At 37.2% G+C, this 20,046-nt stretch overlaps 1 protein-coding gene across 2 annotated transcripts in view; it reads left to right on the plus strand.

Moving 5' to 3' along the window:
- LOC125813515 (uncharacterized) overlaps window positions 1-18,895 on the plus strand; it is an 88,174-nt gene extending 69,279 nt beyond the window's left edge. For both annotated transcript variants that reach the window (XM_049493005.1, XM_049493006.1), the window contains 6 exons: window positions 100-228; window positions 308-439; window positions 15,265-15,336; window positions 15,412-15,591; window positions 15,817-15,876; window positions 18,222-18,895. In XM_049493005.1, the coding sequence (XP_049348962.1) occupies window positions 100-228; window positions 308-439; window positions 15,265-15,336; window positions 15,412-15,591; window positions 15,817-15,876; window positions 18,222-18,296 (648 nt within the window). In that variant the 3' untranslated portion in view covers window positions 18,297-18,895. The remainder of the gene's footprint in view (window positions 1-99; window positions 229-307; window positions 440-15,264; window positions 15,337-15,411; window positions 15,592-15,816; window positions 15,877-18,221) is intronic.
- The last annotated feature ends 1,151 nt before the right edge of the window (window positions 18,896-20,046 follow it).

Here is a 20,046-nt window from a genome sequence, read left to right on the forward strand (position 1 = left end):
TCAAAAACATATTTATGTAACCTTATATACAGTTAAACAGATCAGAGCCCCTACGGTAGGAATCTTTTCATGCTTGTTAAAAAGTTCTTTCTTCCCTAGGTTAATGAGTTTCTTGCTGGTGCTGGTACTGATGCTCCTGATGTTGAGGAGGAGAATATTATTTCTAGACCTTCCATGAGTTATGATGATATGTGGGCAAAGACTCTCTTAGAATCTTCGGAAATGGAGGTAATATTCTTGAGTATATGCTGCTTTCGTTTACTCCAACATCGTACGAATGATAGATTTATACAATTGGTGACTGCAGGAAGATGATGGACGGTCGTCAGGGTCTTCCTCCCCAGACTCAGTAGGGTCAGTCGAGACGTCTATTTCGTCCCACTTTGGTGGAATGAACTATCCGTCGTTATTCAGTTCTAAACCATCTACACAATCCAAGGTAGGTAGTTTGCATTTTAAGTCTGCTTTAAATTTAATGCGTTGAGAATGTTTATGGCATGTTTGATGGAACTCCTTATCTATACATGCTAATGTGGACAACTATTTCAGTTGATCTCTTTTATTCATTCACATTTTAAGTTATCCCATTTGAAGAAAACATTGGCCTAAAAATTTTGATGTTTGATGAAGAACCATATGGTTTAATAAGATATTTGACCTAATAATATATAATACTATACAACTATACTGATGACCGAGTGTCATCAAAAGCAAAAAATGCAAAAAAGCTCCAAGTCTGTTGGGGGGGGGTCTAGGCGCAAATAAAGCGTGAACTTTAATGAAAAAAGGCGTAAAGGTAGAAAAGAATACAAGTATATATGTTAAGTCCAAGACTAATAATTGATAAATAATTACGATAAATGGAAATATCATTTTCTTTAATGTAGTCTCTTCAGAAGAGGATCATTGGCAAGGAAAAGTATGTCTTAAAACCTTGATGACGACACTGAAGTGTACAATAAGCAAGGCAAAACGCTCAACACGTTCTGAGCCTCACTTCAGGGCTTAAGCACGCCTTTGGTAACAAGCAATGGACACCTTCATCATTATGCATAAACCAAAACCTCATTGATAAAGTGTATTTGTTCAGGGCTATGTTTTCCTCGCTGATTTGCTAAAGAAGGAAGGAAAGAAGAGATGTTAGGAATGAATTGCTTTATTATTCCCTCAAGCATGTTTGGATTTAAATAACTTTACAAGTAATCCTAAAAAGGAAAGAGAAATAATCCTTAAAGAACGAACATAATTCCTACTTTCAGTTACATAGTTGTAAGGACTCTTAAACCTTTCCCATATATACAAGGAATGGGTTCTTGCCATATTATTTATTTCCTAATTCTTAACAATTCCCATTAGTTGGAGTGTACATATTGTATACTCCTAACTTGTCACATAGGATTGAATGGTCAAAGGAGTAGGAGAATGATTAAGAGTTGCATCAACAATTGGAAGGCAAAGGTTTACTGCTTCCAAGAAACTAAAGTTGAAGGAGATATCAATGGTTTATTTAGAGATCTTTGGGCCAACATATGGGTCAATCACATCCAACTTGAAGCCAGCGGTACCAGGGGAGGAATTTTTCTAATGTGGGACAAAAGAATCTGGAATGGAGAGTATAACAGTCTAGGTTCCACTCCATCACATGTAAATTCACAGGCAAAACATAGGATCTCACTTGGCACTTAGGGCATCTCCAACCCTACACTCTATTTTACTCACCAAATATAGAGTTCTCTATTTTTCCAAACAACCAACTCCAACCCGATTCTCTATTTTACTCTCTAAAAAATAATCTTCTTCTCTCCTCAATATTATATTATTATTTCTATTTCATTTTTGTTTTCTTATTTCATAATATAAATTTTTTATTTCTTTTTCTAAATAACCATCCTATATAATTTTCATGTAATATAAAATTTTTATTTTTTTATTTTTTTATTTTTTTTTATTTAATGTTAAATTATATTTTATTCTAAGTTTCTAAAGAACAACTTCGAATAATTGAAAAAAGAAATCAACAAGCACAACCGCAATCACAACCACAACTTCTCTAAATCATGCCCTAATTCCTTTTACGAATATTGTTAAATCTAGAAACGATCTACTGGATTACTAAATTATTGTTGTGCTTTTTAAAATTATTATGTTATGTATTGTATTGTATCATTGTCTTATAATTAAATTATTATGTTATGTATTGTATTTTTAAATTAAAATTTTTTATCTCATCATATTTAAATTTTGTGCAATCTTCATAGTGAAAATTAATATTAACATCAAATTGTATCACAAAGTGACGAAAATTAAAAAAAATATTTAAAAAATTATTAATACGAGATGAAAGTAGTATATATAAAATAAAATATTTTGAAAAATGTTATATTACATTTAAAAAGAATTGCGAATATTAAAGATTTAATTAATAGCCTTATATGACAAATAACATGTTAATTACAAAATAATAGAAATAATAATATAATATTCAAAAAGTAAAATAGGGAGTATGAATAGTAGATCTCCAAATTTGGAGAACTACTATTCAACTCTCTATAATTGGAGAGTAAAGGGTAAAATAGAGAGTGCTTGGAGAGGACATTCTCTATTTTACTCTCCAAATATAGAGAACGGAGAGTAAAATAGAGTAGGGTTGGAGATGGTCTTAACATGTGTATATGCACCAAATGATAGATAGACTAGAGAGAAAGTCTGGGAGGAAGTTGGAGCTGCTAGAGGTCTATTCTCAAGTCCTTGGGTATTATGTGGAGATTTCAACACAGTTCGATTCCCATCAGAAAAGGAGAATAACAAGAGAATTAACAAATCAATGACTGATTTCTCTGATTTCATTCAAGACATGAACTGCAGCAATTGGGAACCATCCAAATCATACTTCAAATTTGAAAATTGGTGGTTGCAAACTGAAGGGTTCAAAGAAAGAGTCAAGGAATGGCGGGACTCGTTAAACTCTGTCGGCAGACCTGACTACATTTTGTCTTACAAACTGAAATCCTTGAAAGCCAAACCTAGAGACTGGAGTAAAACGTTACAAGGAAACTTGGAGATGCTGAAGTTTGACACACTCAATCAATTATTAGAACTTGAAAAGATCCAAGATCTCAGGATTTCAACAGAGGAGGAAATAAGAAACAAAATCGCCTTAACTATGGACTTTGAGGAGATTGCAAAGGAGGAGATGGCCTGGAGATAGGGATCAAGAGCATTATGGTTGAAACATGGTGACAACAACACCAAGTTCTTTCGTAAAACAGCTAATGCACGCAGAAGATGCAACAATATTGACTTGCTAGAAATTGATGGTGAGTCCATAAGGAATCGTGTTGGTATAAAAAAGGAGATCATCTCTTTTTATCAGAACCTTTATGCAGAGACAAAAGACAGGAGATCCCATAATAACATGAGAGTTTGTCCCACCATCCCCACAAAAGATAATCTGATGCTACAAAGTCCATTTGAAGAGCAAGAGATATGGCCAAGTGTCCAAGCGTGTGGTGAGGATAAAGCACATGGCCCAGATGGTTTCACAATGGACTTTTTCAAACATGTTGGGAAGTAGTGAACACTGAGGTCATTGCTACTAGTCAAAGCTTCCATGAAAGAGACATATTTGAAAGAAGTTTCAATGCTACATATGTTGCGTTGATTCCCAAGAATGTGGGAGCTAAAGAATTGAAAGATTTCTGGTCTATTATTCTTATTATAGGCAGCATCTACAAGATAATCTCAAAGTTGTTGACAGAGAGACTCAAAAAAGTGATGCACAAGCTAGTGGATGATCAACAAATGACCTTAATAAAAGGGAGACAAATCATGGATGCTATTCTTATAGCCAATGAATGTGTTGACTCAAGAATCAAAAACAAAGAACCTGGTATCCTTTGCAAACTAGATATACAAAAGGCTTTTGACCACTTGAACTGGAATTTCCTACTAAGGACTATGATGAAGATGGGTTTGGGAGAAAAATGGGTCAACTGGATCTGCTGTTGCATCAGCATCATCAAGTTCTCAATCCTAGTCAATGGCTCACCCGCTGGATTCTTCTCTTCTCAGAGAGGACTAATGCAAGAAGACCCATTGTCCCTTTTTTTGTTCATCATTTCCATGGAGAGTTTATATTGTGAGAAATATAGGAAAAGAATATTATTGAATTGTTGTTGTGTCTACATTATTACATTGAGACCCTATTTATAGACCTTAGAATACAATCCTTTACCAAGTAGGATACTATTTAGTATTCCTATTTCTATTCTAATAGGATTGTATAAACCTATTCCTATTCCAATAGAATTGTATAAACCTATTCCTATTCTAACACTCCCCCTCAAGCTAGTGCATACAATTCATGTACCTAGCTTGTTACAAATGTAATTAACACGAGGACCGATGAGGGGCTTCATGAGATATCTGCAAGTTGATTAGTCGACTTCACAAAATTGACAGTCAATCTCAATGTGCTTGTCTTCTCATTAAATACTAGATTTGATGCATAATGTCAGTAAACACAGAGATAAAATTCCAGTGTTGAACTTCCCAAACCAAGCCTGCAAAGACTGCTTCAGACCATAGAGTGACTCACATAATCGACATACAAGGCTACTAAACTCCCCCTGAGCAACGAGAAATGGAATAAATATATTACTTGTTCTAATGCTCCCAGGCACGATGTCCGAGGTTTTCATCTGAGGTCCCTTCTGGGCCCTGGATTCCCATTCCGGTGGACTTCTTCCATCAGAATTATCTCTTCTATCTATCAACCTCTCTTCTTCTATTCATCTTCTTCTCATCATGGGTAGCGATATTATCTATTTTGCGGTAGGTTTTAAATCTTATGACATTACAAGGAAGATCTCAAGGGCTGAGATTTGGTATGAATGGGTGGAAAGAGGCCGAAACATGATGACTAGGGCGAGTTTCAGCCAGAAAACGATGGAGTGGATAGTTCACCTTTTGAAGGAAGCATCGAAAACGAAAGGAAACTCGGTGAAGAGATGGAAAAATCACGACCATTATTCTGAGATTTTCTGCGCAAGAAATTTTAACAGATTTGGTCGCTATTTTAGTATCATTAATTTGCAAGGAAAGAAGAAAAAAATTATTATTATTCCAGAATGGTCATTTAATTCAGGGTGGTTGGATATTGCTACTAAGATAACCAACTTCATTAATATCAAAACCACAAGGACAGTCAAGCTTTTACATCGTACGACAGAGGAAGGGCTCCTTTATGCAGAGGCTGTCAAGAATAATAAATGGTCAACCAGAGAGATGAATGATGCTGGGGTAAACAGGAAAGGAAATTCCTTATTTATTTCAGAAGATGCTAGGAAAACACAAAATGAACTTCTGGATAGGAGCGTGGTAGGCAGCCTACCAGAGGAGATCTCGAATGTCCATCTTGCTGAGATCCGTCGTTGGGCAAATAGTTCCTGGAAACAACACCATGGTATTTACATATATGAGATGGGACGCAACCAATTTCTCTTTGAGTTCCCAACCAAGACAACAGCAGACCATGTGTTGAAGGGAGAATGGTTCTGGAAATCTCACAAATTCCATCTGGACTGGTGGACGCCATGCTCAAACTCCATCGAGGAAAGCCTGAAGGAAGTTTGGATCAGATTGGTAGGCCTTCCACTCCAGTTTTGGTCCCAAAAGATCCTTCGGGAGATCGGAAATCTGTGCGGTGGATGGATACAAACAGAAGAGGAAACAGAGCTCCGAAACCACCTAAAATGGGCTAGAATAAAGGTAAGAGGGGATGAAGAATCAGTCCCAAAGACGGTGGAACTGATACACGATGGATATATCTTCAAGGTCCAAATTTGGATTGAAGCTCCGGCGAGGTTGGTGAATAGTGGACAAAGGGGGAAGAAGGGTATTACCCAGCAGTCTATGAAGAAACCCTACTTTATAGAGGGTAGGGGGGGTTTTGAGTGCACCGAGGTGATGGGGCATGTGGGCACTTCAAAGTCGCAGGAAAATTTGAATTTTACAGATGGGCAAAAGTACCAGAGGTCACGTGAAAGGGATGAGGGTCTTGATACACGTGTGATAGCACATGCAGGCAATTTAAATGAGAAGAAGGAATTTTTGGGCTGGGGAAATTTGGGCCATGATCCAGTGGCCCAAATCGATTTTAAAGAAGGGGAGGGGAAAAATGCAAAAGGCCCAGCAGACCCTTTTATAGATGAAATAATAGCAAATCAGTGGAAAGAAGTGCAGGCCTCTCAACATATCAGAGGAGAAAATATTTTTGACACTTCATCAGGAGACTTACAAAGCGAGGGAGAAGAGCTGGATCAAGAGCTCCAAGATGCAACTCAGAGGGATGATGACGCTATGTCAATCATTCAGATGGACTGTAGATTAGAGATCGACACTTATGCAGAACAAGGAAACAAAGAACTTGGAGCTGTGAATGTTGAGGAAGCCACTCCATTGAATTACACCGAGCTACCAGAGAACTTCGAACCAACATCGGACTCTACAATTCCTTTATGGGTCCGACAGAACATCATTAATCTGGGAAAAGAATTTGGGATTCACTTTAATGGGTGTGAGGAAATTGCGGAGGAACTGTTCATGAAGATAGATGGGAAAAGGCAAAGAACCGGTGAAGAAGCAAAGGCTCTAATGTTGATGACACCAAAATCAAAAGTCTCAAAGGAACTAAAAAACCTGGAAGTGGGAACAAATTTTTTTAGCTATGGCACAAGAAGTAGGGGGCGATGCAACATCGTGCAGTCTCATGAAGATTAACATAGTTTCATGGAATGTGAAGGGACTAAATGATGCCAGGAAAAGGCTGGTGATCAAAAGTCTCATACACAATTGGAAGGCAGATGTATTTTGTTTTCAGGAAACTAAATTGCAAGGGGATATAAACAACTTAGTGAGAGATTTATGGCCAACAGATGGGTAAAACATGCTCAATTAGAGGCAAGCGGAACTAGAGGGGGAGTCATTCTAATGTGGGACAGCAGAGTTTGGGAGGGGGAAGTATGTGAAACAGGTGCATATTGTATTACGTGCAAATTCACCGGCAAATCTCTGGACTTCAGCTGGCACATGTCTGGAGTTTATGCCCCTAATAACAGAGAAGAGAGAGAGGAAGTCTGGTGGGAATTGTGCTCGGTGAGAGGTCTTTTTTCAGGACCTTGGGTGGTTGGGGGGGACTTCAATACAGTCAGATTCCCTTCAGAGAAACGAAATTGTACCAGATTTAATAAGGCCATGACAGACTTCACAGATTTTATCGAAGATGCAGAGCTACTTGACATCCAGCTAGCGGGAGATGTTTTTACATGGAAGAAAGGAGAAGGCCATGATCCTGCAGCCAGGCTGGATAGATTCCTGATCTCTGAGGAATGGGAGAACACTTTTAAGAACATCAAACAATCGACATTACAAAGGGTCATTTCAGATCATTGCCCTCTGATATTGGAATGTGGTAATTGGGAGAGACCAAACTCCTATTTCAAGTTTGAGAATTGGTGGCTTCAAACAGAAAATTTTAAGGAAATGGTGAAGACTTGGTGGGATTCCAGTAATTTTAGGGGAAAACCTGACTTTATCCTGGCAAGTAAATTAAAATACTTGAAGGACAAACTCAAAGAGTGGAGCAGAACAAGACAGGGAAACTTGGGACTACAGAAACAGAGCATTCTCAATCAACTGGCTGACCTAGAGAGGATACAAGACCAAAGACAACTCACAGATGATGAATCCTATTTAAGAGCAGTTCTCATCGTTGAATTTGAAGATAATGCAAAGAGAGAGGAAGTAGCTTGGAGACAAAGATCCAGAGCTTTGTGGTTAAAAGAGGGGGACAGGAACACTAAGTTCTTTCATAGAACTGCAAACAGCCACAGGAGATACAACAACATAGATAAGATTTCTGTTAATGGAGTGTGCACGCAAGAACCAGCAATAATCAAAGAAGAAATCTTAAACTTTTATCAGAATCTTTACACTGAGACAGAGAGGTGGAGACCTCAGTTCAGTGCTAGAAATGGCAAGACGATTAGTGAAGGGGACAATATCATGCTGCAGAGTCAGTTTACAGAGGATGAAATAAAGGATTGTGTCATGGCATGTGCTGGGGACAAAGCTCCAGGCCCTGATGGGTACACTATGGCTTTCTTCATTACATGTTGGGAGGTAGTTAAAAAAGAGGTAGTTGCAGCTGTCCAAAATTTCCATGATCATGGTATTTTTGAAAGAAGTTTTAATGCTACCTTCATAGCATTGATTCCAAAAAAGATAGGGGCAAAGGAGTTGACGGATTTTAGACCTATTAGTCTAATAGGGAGCATATATAAGATCATTTCAAAAGTTTTAACCGAAAGACTTAAGAAAGTGGTCCATAATCTGGTGGATGCCCAACAAATGGCCTTCATAAAAGGTAGGCAGATCATGGATGCAATTTTGATTGCAAATGAATGTGTGGAGGAGAGAAAGAACAGTAAGGTGCCAGGCATTTTATGCAAATTGGATATTGAAAAAGCCTACGACCACTTGCATTGGGGCTTCCTCTGGAAGTCTCTGGAAAACATGGGCTTTGGAGGAAAATGGCTAAAATGGATTAAGTTTTGCACTACAACTGTGAAGTTCTCTATTTTGATAAATGGTGCCCCCTCTGGTTTTTTCTCATCAGAGAGAAGATTGAGACAAGGAGATCCTTTATCTCCTTTCCTCTTTATCCTGGCGATGGAGGGCCTAAATGACATGCTCAGAACAGCCCAAACAAGAGGATGGATAAGAGGATTCAATGCTAATATGAATAACAGACAAGGTCTGGCCATCTCCCACTTACAGTATGCTGATGACACATTGATATTTTGTGATGCAGACAGCTCTCAACTAAAGTACTTGAGAGTAATTCTGATCCTTTTTGAAGCCATCTCAGGCCTACACATCAATTGGAGAAAGAGCTTCATCTTTCCTGTCAATGAGGTGCCTAGGATAAACATGCTTGCAAATATTCTAGGGGGGAAGATAGGGGATCTTCCCACAACATACCTTGGCATGCCTTTGGGTGACAAGAGCAGGTCAAAAGGTATCTGGAACAACATTCTAGAAAAGTGTGAGAAGAAGCTGGTGAACTGGAAGAGTCAATATTTGTCCTTGGGAGGAAGAGTCACACTCATCAACAGTGTGCTAGATGCTCTACCCACGTATATGATGTCTGTTTTCCATATGCCTGCAAATGTGATTGATAGAATGGATGCAATTAGGAGAAATTTTTTGTGCCAAGGAAATTGTGATCCTAATAATCATAAATTCCATCTAGTGAAGTGGGACCAAGTCATTCTCAGCAAAAAGGAAGGAGGTTTGGGGATAAGGAATCTGAAAATCCAGAATCAAAGCTTACTTATGAAGTGGTTATGGAGATTTGCCTCACAAGAACAAGCTCTCTGGAAGGAAACAATAAAGGCTAGGTTTGGTATGGAGAATTTGTGGATCACCAACCTGTCCACACAACCCTATGGAGCTGGAGTATGGAGATCCATTAGAAATTTATGGATCAAATTTTTTAACAAATGCAAAATCAAGGTAGGGAATGGTGGAAGGACTTTGTTCTGGGAAGACAAATGGGTGGATCAGGTGACTCTGAGAAATAGGTTCCCTATTTTGTTCAACATGAGCCTTCAAAAAGAGGCTACAATCAGAGAAATGAGAGATAATCAAGGGTGGGATCTAAGGTTTAGAAGACATCTAAATGATTGGGAGGTCAATAAAATAGTTGAGCTACTCAACATTCTAGGGCAGTACAAAGATCTAAACACAGATGAGGACAATCTATCTTGGAATCCAGATGAGCAAGGCAGATTTTCAGTTGGCTCGGCTTATAGAAGCTCACAAAGACCAGGTACTCATATAGGTGGATGGCCTTGGAAGATGATTTGGAAAGTCAAGATACCACTCAAGATAGCATGCTTCACTTGGCTGTTAGCCAATCAGGCTGCACTCACTCAACACAACCTCATGAAAAGAGGCATGCAAATCTGTTCCAGGTGTTGGTTTTGCGAATGTGAGGTCGAGACAATAAATCATCTCTTTCTACATTGTAGAGAGGTTGCGAAGTTGTGGCAGATTTTCATCAACTTAAGGGGCATCAGTTGGACTATGCCAAGGAACATCAAAGAAGCTCTAGCTTGCTGGAACAGAGATGGGAATCAGTCAGGACACAGGGAGAGATGGAAGATTGTCCCTGCCTGCATTTGGTGGTCTATATGGATGGAGAGGAACCAGAGATGTTTTAAAAACAAGAGCTGCTCTATGCAGAATTTGAAGTTGAATTGCATGGCTCTTTTCTTTTTTTGGTGTAAACATGAATATCCTCAAGATGCAGAGGATATTACTAGTATTTTAGAGTTCTTATGACCTCCATAGGAGTTCTTTTCTTTTAGCAACTTTTGGATGTAAGTATTACTAGAATACTCCTTATGTATTCTTTGTTTATAATACAAGTTACCTTTCTCAAAAAAAAAAAAAACTCCCCCTGAGCAACAAAGTGCTCAAAACCTAGTATAAAGTATATGGATCATGTTGGAATCAATAGATGAGTCGATATTAAACAAGTCACCGAAAAACTGGCTGGAACATGCTCATATGCCGGAGTATTAGATTTGATGGCTAAAAGTGGTCACAATCTAAGAAATAAAATTATATAGGTAGGGTCGGAATGATGTCACGACCCAACTATAAAATAGAAATTATATAGGATAGTTCGAATTGATGGAATGACCCCATTGAAAAAGAGAAATAATATGGGTAGGGTCGGAATGATGGCACGACCCTAATGAAAAAGAGAAATTATATAGGTAGGATTGGAATGATGTCACAACCCTACGCAAATCAGATTTGAGGAGTCACCGGAAAGACGAATGGGAATACGCAAATCAAATCTGAGGAGTTACTGAAAAGACACACGGTGCTATGCAACTCAGATATGAGAAAGTAGTTCGGAAAAAAACCGACGGTACTACGCAAATTAAATATGAAAAGTAGTCTGGAGAGATGCACGGTGCTACGCAAATAAGATATGCAAAAAAAAGGTAGTCACCAGAAGAATGACATGGTGCTACACAAATTAAATATGAAAAAGTAGTCACCGGAATGATGGGACGGTGCTACACAAATTAAATATGAAAAAGTAGTCACCGGAATGATGGCACGGTGCTACACAAATTAGATATAAGAAAGTAGTCACCGGAATGATGGCACGGTGCTACACAAATTAGATATGAGAAAATAGTCACCAGAAAGATACATGGTGACCCAACTTTTGCTAACATAATCATTGGCCGGACAGGCGGCATATATAAGTAATTGCCGCCCGCCGACAGTGGAAGCTCTTGATTGTTTACCAAGATCGTAGAGGCTCTGATACCATGTGAGAAATATAGGAAAAGAATATTATTGAATTGTTGTTGTGTCTACATTATTACATTGAGACCCTATTTATAGACCCTAGAATACAATCCTTTACCAAGTAGGATACTATTTAGTATTCCTATTCCTATTCTAATAGGATTGTATAAACCTATTCCTATTCCAATAGAATTGTATAAACCTATTCCTATTCTAACATATATGATATGATGAAAACTGCCCAATCAAATAGCTGGATAACAGGTTTTAGAGTAGATTCAAGGGTCGTCAATAACCTTGAAATAACTCATTTACAATACGCCGATGATACTTTAGTTTTTTGTGGAGCTGACAGAGGACAAATAAGATTTTTGAGGGTGATTTTCATTCTTTTTGAGGCTATATATGGGCTAACTGGAACAAGAGTTCCCTATATCCCGTTAATGAGGTCCCTGACATTCACAACTTGGCTAATATTCTGGGAGGAAGAGGAAGAACTGGTGTTCTGCCAACCATTTACCTTGGAATGTCCCTTGCTGCCAAAAGCAATTCCAAAGATATCTGGAATGGAGTCATACAGAAGTGTGAGGAAAAGTTGACTAAGTGGAAGAGTCAATACTTATCCTTGGGTGGTAGATTAATCTTGATTAACAGTGTGTTGGATGCATTACCAACTTATATGATGTCCATTTTTCGTGTTCCAACAAACATGGTGGATAGAATAGATGCTCTTAGAAGAAACTTCTTCTGGCAAGGCAACTTTGATACCAGGAAGATACATTTGGTCAAATGGAAGTCAGTGATCACCAGCAAACAGTGTGGTGGTATGGGAATCAAGAACCTGATAACTTCGAACCATAGTCTTTTGATGAAATGGCTATGTAGGTTTGCCTCAAATGAACAATCTCTTTGGAAAAAGGTAATTAGTCAAAAGTATGAAATGGATGGGGAATGGACAATCAAGTGAGTCACTACACCTTATGGAGTTTGTCTATGGAGGTCTATCAGAAATTTGGGGGCAAAATTCATGAGTAAGTGCAGTCATCAAGTGGGTAATGGTTTGAAAACATCGTTTTGGTCAGACAACTGGTTAGGTCAACATCCACTAAAGCAACTTTTCCCGATTATCTTCAGCCTGAATAACAACAAGATGCCATGGTAGGAGAAGTCTGGGATGCTCATGGTTGGAATCTAAGCTTCAGAAGACACCTTGATGATTGGGAGATAGATAACTTGGCAGAATTCTACAGCACTCTCAATCTATTCAAAGGCCCCTCTCTGAGGAAGACAATCTTACATGGCAAGTGGATAAACAAGGGAGATTTTCAGTCAAGTCAGCTTACAGAGAATTCAACCATTCTAACAACCAGATTAATTGTTGGCCATGGAAACTAATTTGGAAAGTCAAAATTCTCACAAAGTGGCTTGTTTCGATTGTCTCGTGGCCAGGAAAGCAGTCCTATCTCATGAAGGACTCAAGAAATGGGGCTTCCACTTATGCTCTAAATGTTATATGTGCGGAGAAGAATCAGAGACAATCAACTATCTTTTTTTATACTGCAAGTTAACTGGACAACTTTGGAGGATTTTCCTTAATTTAAAAGGGATCATGTGGGTGATGCCAAGAGATACACTTGAAGTGTTGGAGTTCTGGAACAAATGTAGCACTCAAGCAGAACAGAAAGAAAGATGGAAGATTATCCCTGCTTGCATTTGGTGTACAGTTTGGAAAGAGAGAAATCAAAGGTGTTTTGAAGACGATCATAGCTCTATCCAGAAACTGAAGATGAAGTGCCTAGCCCTTTTCTATTTTTGGTGTAAACATGAATATATGGAAGACAGAATCTTTTATTGATGTTTAGGATCTCTGTAAGTAGGTTATAGTTTAGTACATCTTCCTATATTTCCTTGCAAGTGTGGATAGTTGAAGATTTTATGCAGCAAATAGTTATACAAAACATGTTATCTTCTCAAAAAAAAAGAAATAAAAGACGAACAATCAGAAATGTCACAAAATCTCCTGCTATTAGGTGGTGCCCTTTGTGTCAAGGATCATGCACTAGGGTGTATGTGCAACTCGTTTAGAACATGAGCTGGCACAAAAGCAAGAAAACAAATATATTCAGTTTTGGAGTCACAAAGGGATTTTGTAAGAATATGATCATCTGAGTTGACGATACCTGTCATAATGCATCACGATTCAATCATTTGTCGAGCAAAATGACAATCTACTTCTTTAAGCATTGTTCTTTCATAAAACCTTGATTCAAAACAATGTGTATTGCAACTTGCTTGTCATCCGCAAAATTCCCCCCTCCCCCACATACAAAAGATAAAGTTGTTACCACTTGGCTTATCTTCTATTAAGCTTGACATGCCAAATAGTAAAATCTTCCTAAGAAAATGAGAGCCTACTGGCTTATAATTTGGTGAAGTTTGATGTCTGTCAACATTCTACTGTAATATATTTCCTTTTCTTTTCAACTGCTTTTATGTGGTCATCTCTTGGGAAATATGGATAGAATGTTGTGTGAACCAGTAATCATGACTAGTGTACAAATTGTTTGTGTATAAATGTAGTTAAAATGTTCTACATAGAAACACAGAAGTTGCTTGTGGTCGTCAGCCTTCTTTTGGATCACCGTAGTATGTTAACTTGCTGAGACTACACAACTATGGTCTCTCACTCATGATTTGAAATGAGGAGGGCTGGGTATGGATGTGATGCCTCTTGATTCACTTTCTGTTTTTGTTTGTAAATTCATCTTCAAGTGAAAGAAAGGTTACATTAATTAGAAGGGAAGAGTGAATAGGATTGCTAAATACTAGTTGAAGAGCAATAATCTTAAAAAGCCATGGCAAGAGAATGTTCTCTCTGGAGCACTCACAAACTCAGAAGTACTCCAGCACCTGGAGTTGAACACCTGTAGACCATGAAACACTTGGAGCCACATGTTACTGCCGAGTGTAATTCAGCTGTAACAAGGAGACTTAAAAAATAGCACCTGAAAAAGATTATGCAACATCACATGAAGTTGACTAACCTAATAGGTCTTAAGAATGAAGACCAGATGATGATGCTCAATTTGCACTGTTCACGGTATTTGAGGACCCATTCTCTGGTGACAATAAACTATTCAAGATCTGAAAAATTGAATTTTTGCTCTTAGTTTACCACAAGACAGCGTCTGGAATCCAACCAACCCTGATGGTATACATCGCAAGGCATGCTATTTTAGTACTTAAGACTTGACTTTGCTTTATCTAAGGGGGACAGATCTACTTCTCCCAGCCATTTATTCATTCTAAAAGAGTAATATTGGGTGAAGATAACAGATTATTTTGTGTTTCATCACGTAATGGGGTCCATAGGAAATGCAATTAAATGATATTACTGAATTCTGATGTTTTTTCTCTTATAACTAAACGGACAGTTCTGTAAGGATCAGTGAACCTGATTAACACATTCGAGTATACATGATTAGTGAACTGCTTTCTTACACTTTGTGCATGTTATGAAATGAGGGAATCATACTATAGTAGTGGTGAAAAGTTTGGATCATAACAAAGTCCTATTTATTTGATTAGATAAATTTGCTTATATCCGACTGTAGTCCCAAGTAATACATACACTAGGAACAGAGTCTACTATGAAGTTGGGATTGACTTTTTAACTTATTTTTGGTAAACTGGGTACAAGTCATATTTTCTCCTTATACATTAAAAAGATAAAAAGAAAAAAAATTCTCTGATACTCCAAAATTGCATTGCTTCTAGTTTTGAGCAGCGACTCCGTCGTATTTCATTTTGGGTTCCTTTCATTTCTGCATGCGTTAGTTTGTAAAGGGTCATTGTTGCCTATGATAGGGGAAATCTAGTGGGAGCCGATATAATAATAATTCCTACAGTGGCTCCTCATATGATGGCCTGGGCTCCCCGGTAAGTCCTCCTTGTCAATCAATTTCATGTCTTCTGTCATGTGAGACGCAACTCTTTTATTAAAGGAATTTGCAGATAAGAGAAGAGCCTCCTCCATATTCATCACCTATTAGAGAAAGATATGAGTCATTTGAGAATCCCTTGGCTGGGTCTGATTCTCACAGTTTTGGATCCCATGAAGAGGAACGAGTTTCTTCTAGCAACCCACAGTCTGGTACAGCACTTTATGACTTCACAGCTGGTGGAGATGATGAGGTAGATGTTCTCCCCTGATAGACTGGTTAATAATCTAATTATCCTTTCTGGTGGTATATGTAGCGAGCATGAAGACACCACATGTTGCTTTTCTTGCTACCTATAAAATTGTACCCATTAACATGTATTCTGATGTTGAACTATGTCCAAATTCTACTTCTCTGCATCTTGGTTTGTTTGGTTCACTGGAGATGCAAATTAAGTTTCGGATTTTCTGATTTGCAGCTAAATCTGACAGCAGGGGAAGAGTTGGAAATTGAGTATGAAGTAGATGGCTGGTTCTACGTAAGTAATTCCTATTGGATATTGTAGAGTCACTCTTCTTTGCAAATCATGCATCTAATGTGATTAAGCTTACTTGTGTCATCATAGTATTCATCGCATATGCACATAATTCACTTTCTTTATGAGGAAGATACATTGGACCAGATCTCTTCATTGCATTGATCTAGATCCTCCTTTTCCAAATGGCAATCATACTCCATTCTTGCTAGCTAAAAGTATCTTTTGCGAAGTATCTGTAATTCCAGTTTAGGAAGATTAAGGGCTGCTTAGTACTTCTGTCACATTTTACTTCGTGTGATAATCCTCATGTAAGAAAGTTTAAATTTCTTAAGTAAGAATATTAACTGCTCCGATATGGATGCTGTTGCGGGTATCGATATAGGTGTGGATCTGGAGGTCGTATTCGTAATCACTTTAATTTTGGGATCTGGGAGTATGGAGCTGAGTGCGGATATGGGTGTTAGAATACGGCAAATAAATATATAAGAATAATATGTGACAGTTATTTAAGATTGTTGAACAGCAACTTATTTGTATATTACCAAGGTGATTTAAATCCATTTTTGTTAATTAAAGTTAAATGAAAAAATGTCTATTGCGTAGTATAAATTGCTATGCGTATAGTATTTTGATAGTAACATAATATATAATATACTTTGAACAGAGAGAAGTATATATCTTGTTAGAAATTTGGTTAGAATCTATCATTATCTATTTATGCTTCTTGAGCTTTTTTATAGTAGCTAGAATATTTGTGCATCTTTAATAACTAGAGAGCACAAAGTATTTGTGGTAAAAATTACTCCCTCCATTTAAAAAAGAATGACCTCCTTTCCTTTTTAGTCTGTTTAAAAAAGAATGACCTCTTTCCTTTTTTGGTAACATTTTAATTCCAGCTTTCCACGTGGCATGTTTAAGACCACAAGATCAAAAGGACAATTTTGTACATTTGACATAACTTTAATTTATGACCACAAGATTCAAAAGTCTTCTTTATTGTCTTAAACTCCGTGCCAAGTCAAACCAGGCCACACTTTTTGAGACGGAGGGAGTAATTTTTATGTGAGTTCACCTAAGATTTTATAATACTAAAGTGTCCTCGTACTTTATGTGAGTATTTATGTATCATAAACCAAGAATCAAACCAAATACCCAATCAACCTATACTTCTTGACCGTAGCTTTAGTCAACGCACTCCGGTTAGGTTGACCAAGGTGGGGATCCCACACCCACACCCTAATCGCATTGGATAGACATGGATGTGGCGTAGATTTTTGAAGGATCCGATTCAACAGTCACATTTATCGAATGTTTTTTTCCAATCTCTCATACGCTTTTGTTTTTAGTGTTGTATGTTAAATCCAAAGATATATGAACATACAGAAGTATATTATTGTTTGATATGAGTGTATATGCATATTTAACTTAGTTACTGCATTAATCTTCTTATGATCAGTCGAGTTATATTATTGTGTTTCATATATTAATTATATCGCCCTTTGGTCGGAATGCTCTAAATAGATATGTTTAACTATGACTCTCCCAGAGCTTATGCTTGTATATTACATATCTAAAGGTAAAGGAAATGGTTTAGGTTATGGTGAGTTTGTTAAAAAGTATCAGATCTACAGATTTAAATTACAAGGTTCCATGTCCTCTGCATTCATCCCTCTATTTTCAATCAAAAGATAATAGTATAGGTGGATGGTCTGAGTCCCAATTAAGAATCCTTCTTCTCTCTCCTGCTATTTGCTACTCTCTCCATTTCATTTTGTTTGGCACCCTCTCCTTTTTTGTCTATCCCTAAAAGATTGGCACTTTTCTTTATTTATAGCTAGTTCAATTTCACATGTCCAACTTGCCGTTCACAGGACTGTTGTAGGCACCACTGGGTGTGAAACAAATTGTTTGATATGGGTGTATATGCATATTTAACTCATGTGTCAAAAGTCTTCCTCTCTTTCTTCCTTTCGAGTCGAACAATGCCAAATAAAGGTTGGAAGGAGGGAGTGACAAGTTTTTCGAAAAAATTATGGAGAATTCACTGATTTACTGATACTTCTGAACCACAGTTGACAGTTCTTTCTTAAGCGTTTCACTGGGTAAGTTCAAAGAGACTATCTGACAGCTTGTATGTGACATATACATGTGCTAGGGAAGATCCCTTGATAAGATTATCTGATACTCAAAATCATATTCTTGCTGGGTTAATTGCAAAGTTGACTGTACTCTTTCGCTACAATTCCCTTTATTTTGTCCTCTTTGCCTTCTAGGGAAGAAGGAACCATGTAGAAAGTGGTCTCTGATAATTATTTGGTGACATTGATGGTGCTAACTTGTTTCAGGTCAAGAAAAAACGCCCTGGAAGAGATGGGAAAATGGCCGGCCTTGTCCCTGTACTCTATGTCAGTCAATCTTGAAAGCACAGCATTTATTACCAGTTAGTAAAATCTTGGTTTGCACAAATTGTTGAAGCAACTACGGCATGTAGAGTTTTCTTATCAATGCACTGCTCAATGGGTTCCGCTGTAATCATCTGAGTTAAAGGGACATGACTTGGGGAATATGCTCATGTATTTATCCGAGAAGCTTCTGTTTCTCTGACGTTGTTGTAGCTGATGATCCAATGGATATGACTTTATACTTGGTCAGCATGTCATTTGTAGATAAGGTCTACAGCTTCTAAGTGTGTACCATAATCCATACGTGATGTATTTGCTGTTTGTGCTCAGGAACCATCTCACATCTAGCAAGAACAATTTTTTGATAGTAGTATTCTTTTAGGGGGGTGTAAGTATCATGAAAACTTTCCCGTTTGGCTTCTTGTTATAAAAAGTGGAAGCATGGTTTGTCTCATGTGTTCATTCTTGCCAATGGTCCTGGTTATTTAATTCTGTCTCATCTCAATGCAAAAAGTTTGAACGTAATGATTAGGAATTCTTGGTTTTTTGGGACATGCAAATGCTGTGATGTGTTTTTGATCCTCTTAATAGACAAACACAAATTTTGATTCCCTTGAGATGTATGTATCCTATTTTATATATTCAGTTGTGGACACAACTTTGTTATGCATTCAGACTTGTCAAATGAGTTGCAACATTTTAAACTTGTCTTTTTATACGGTTGTAAGCAGCTGAATAAACTATATTCTCTCTTTCATACAATGAAGATACATAAAAAGAATTGGAAGACACAAAACTTAGATGTAGCTCCCTTCTTTTTTGTCAAATCAAAATACCTAACAAGCATAAGCATTAGCTCTCCCGTTCGGCATCCCCTCCTTGCAGTTAAGGTAACGTTTATGTATGTGTACGTGACACCATATAAACAAGCAAAACTTACTGAACTGAAGGAATGATTCTTATGAACTCCATCTTCTAAGTATTGTATATAAAAATTCCTGCCTATTTTGAACCCTATTTTTCTAAGAACCACAGTGAGCTATTTGAATAATTTGATCAGTTTTTTATGGCTTGATTAGCAACATTTTGTTGATTTTTCTCTCTATATATATGTTCATAGTTCTTTTGGTTATCCCATATATCTAAGTTATTATTAAACCGCTCCATAGTTAATGGTTCATAACAAATATCTAAGATATATTGTAGATTGCAAGTTTTAATATTTTTTAATTACTTTCTTAAATTTCAACTTATTATCATATTACTCTATATATAACTATATTATAGAAGCGAATGTTGAGGAGCTTAGGGTCAGCCGGTCAATTGACCGGTTTGCCCTTCTCCTCAACTTCTTCTATTTATATTTTGTATTTTATCTGTTTTAATTTATTTATATTTTTATATTTTTTTTATATATTATGTATTTATAAAAATAGTGCTAAAAATTAACTTAAATTATTATAAATTTGATTACCTCCCGAAATTTCACATGTACTGCATAATTAGGATGGAGAGAGTACCATATATTATTTGAAAATCACATTAAAAGTTCTATAAATCACAATAATTAACAACTTAAAATACTTAAAAATCATAACTATATTATAGAATCGAATGTTGAAGAGCTTAGGGTCAGTCGGTCAATTGATCGATTTGCCCTTCTCCTCAACTTCTTCTATTTATATTTCGTAGCGAATGTTGAGGAGCTTAGGGTCAGCCGGTCAATTGACCGATTTGCCCTTCTCCTCAACTTCTTTTATTTATATTT

This window comes from Solanum verrucosum, unplaced genomic scaffold, assembly GCF_900185275.1.
Source record: "Solanum verrucosum unplaced genomic scaffold, falcon-dt-bn FXZP01000134.1, whole genome shotgun sequence".
Lineage (NCBI taxonomy): Eukaryota > Viridiplantae > Streptophyta > Magnoliopsida > Solanales > Solanaceae > Solanum > Solanum verrucosum.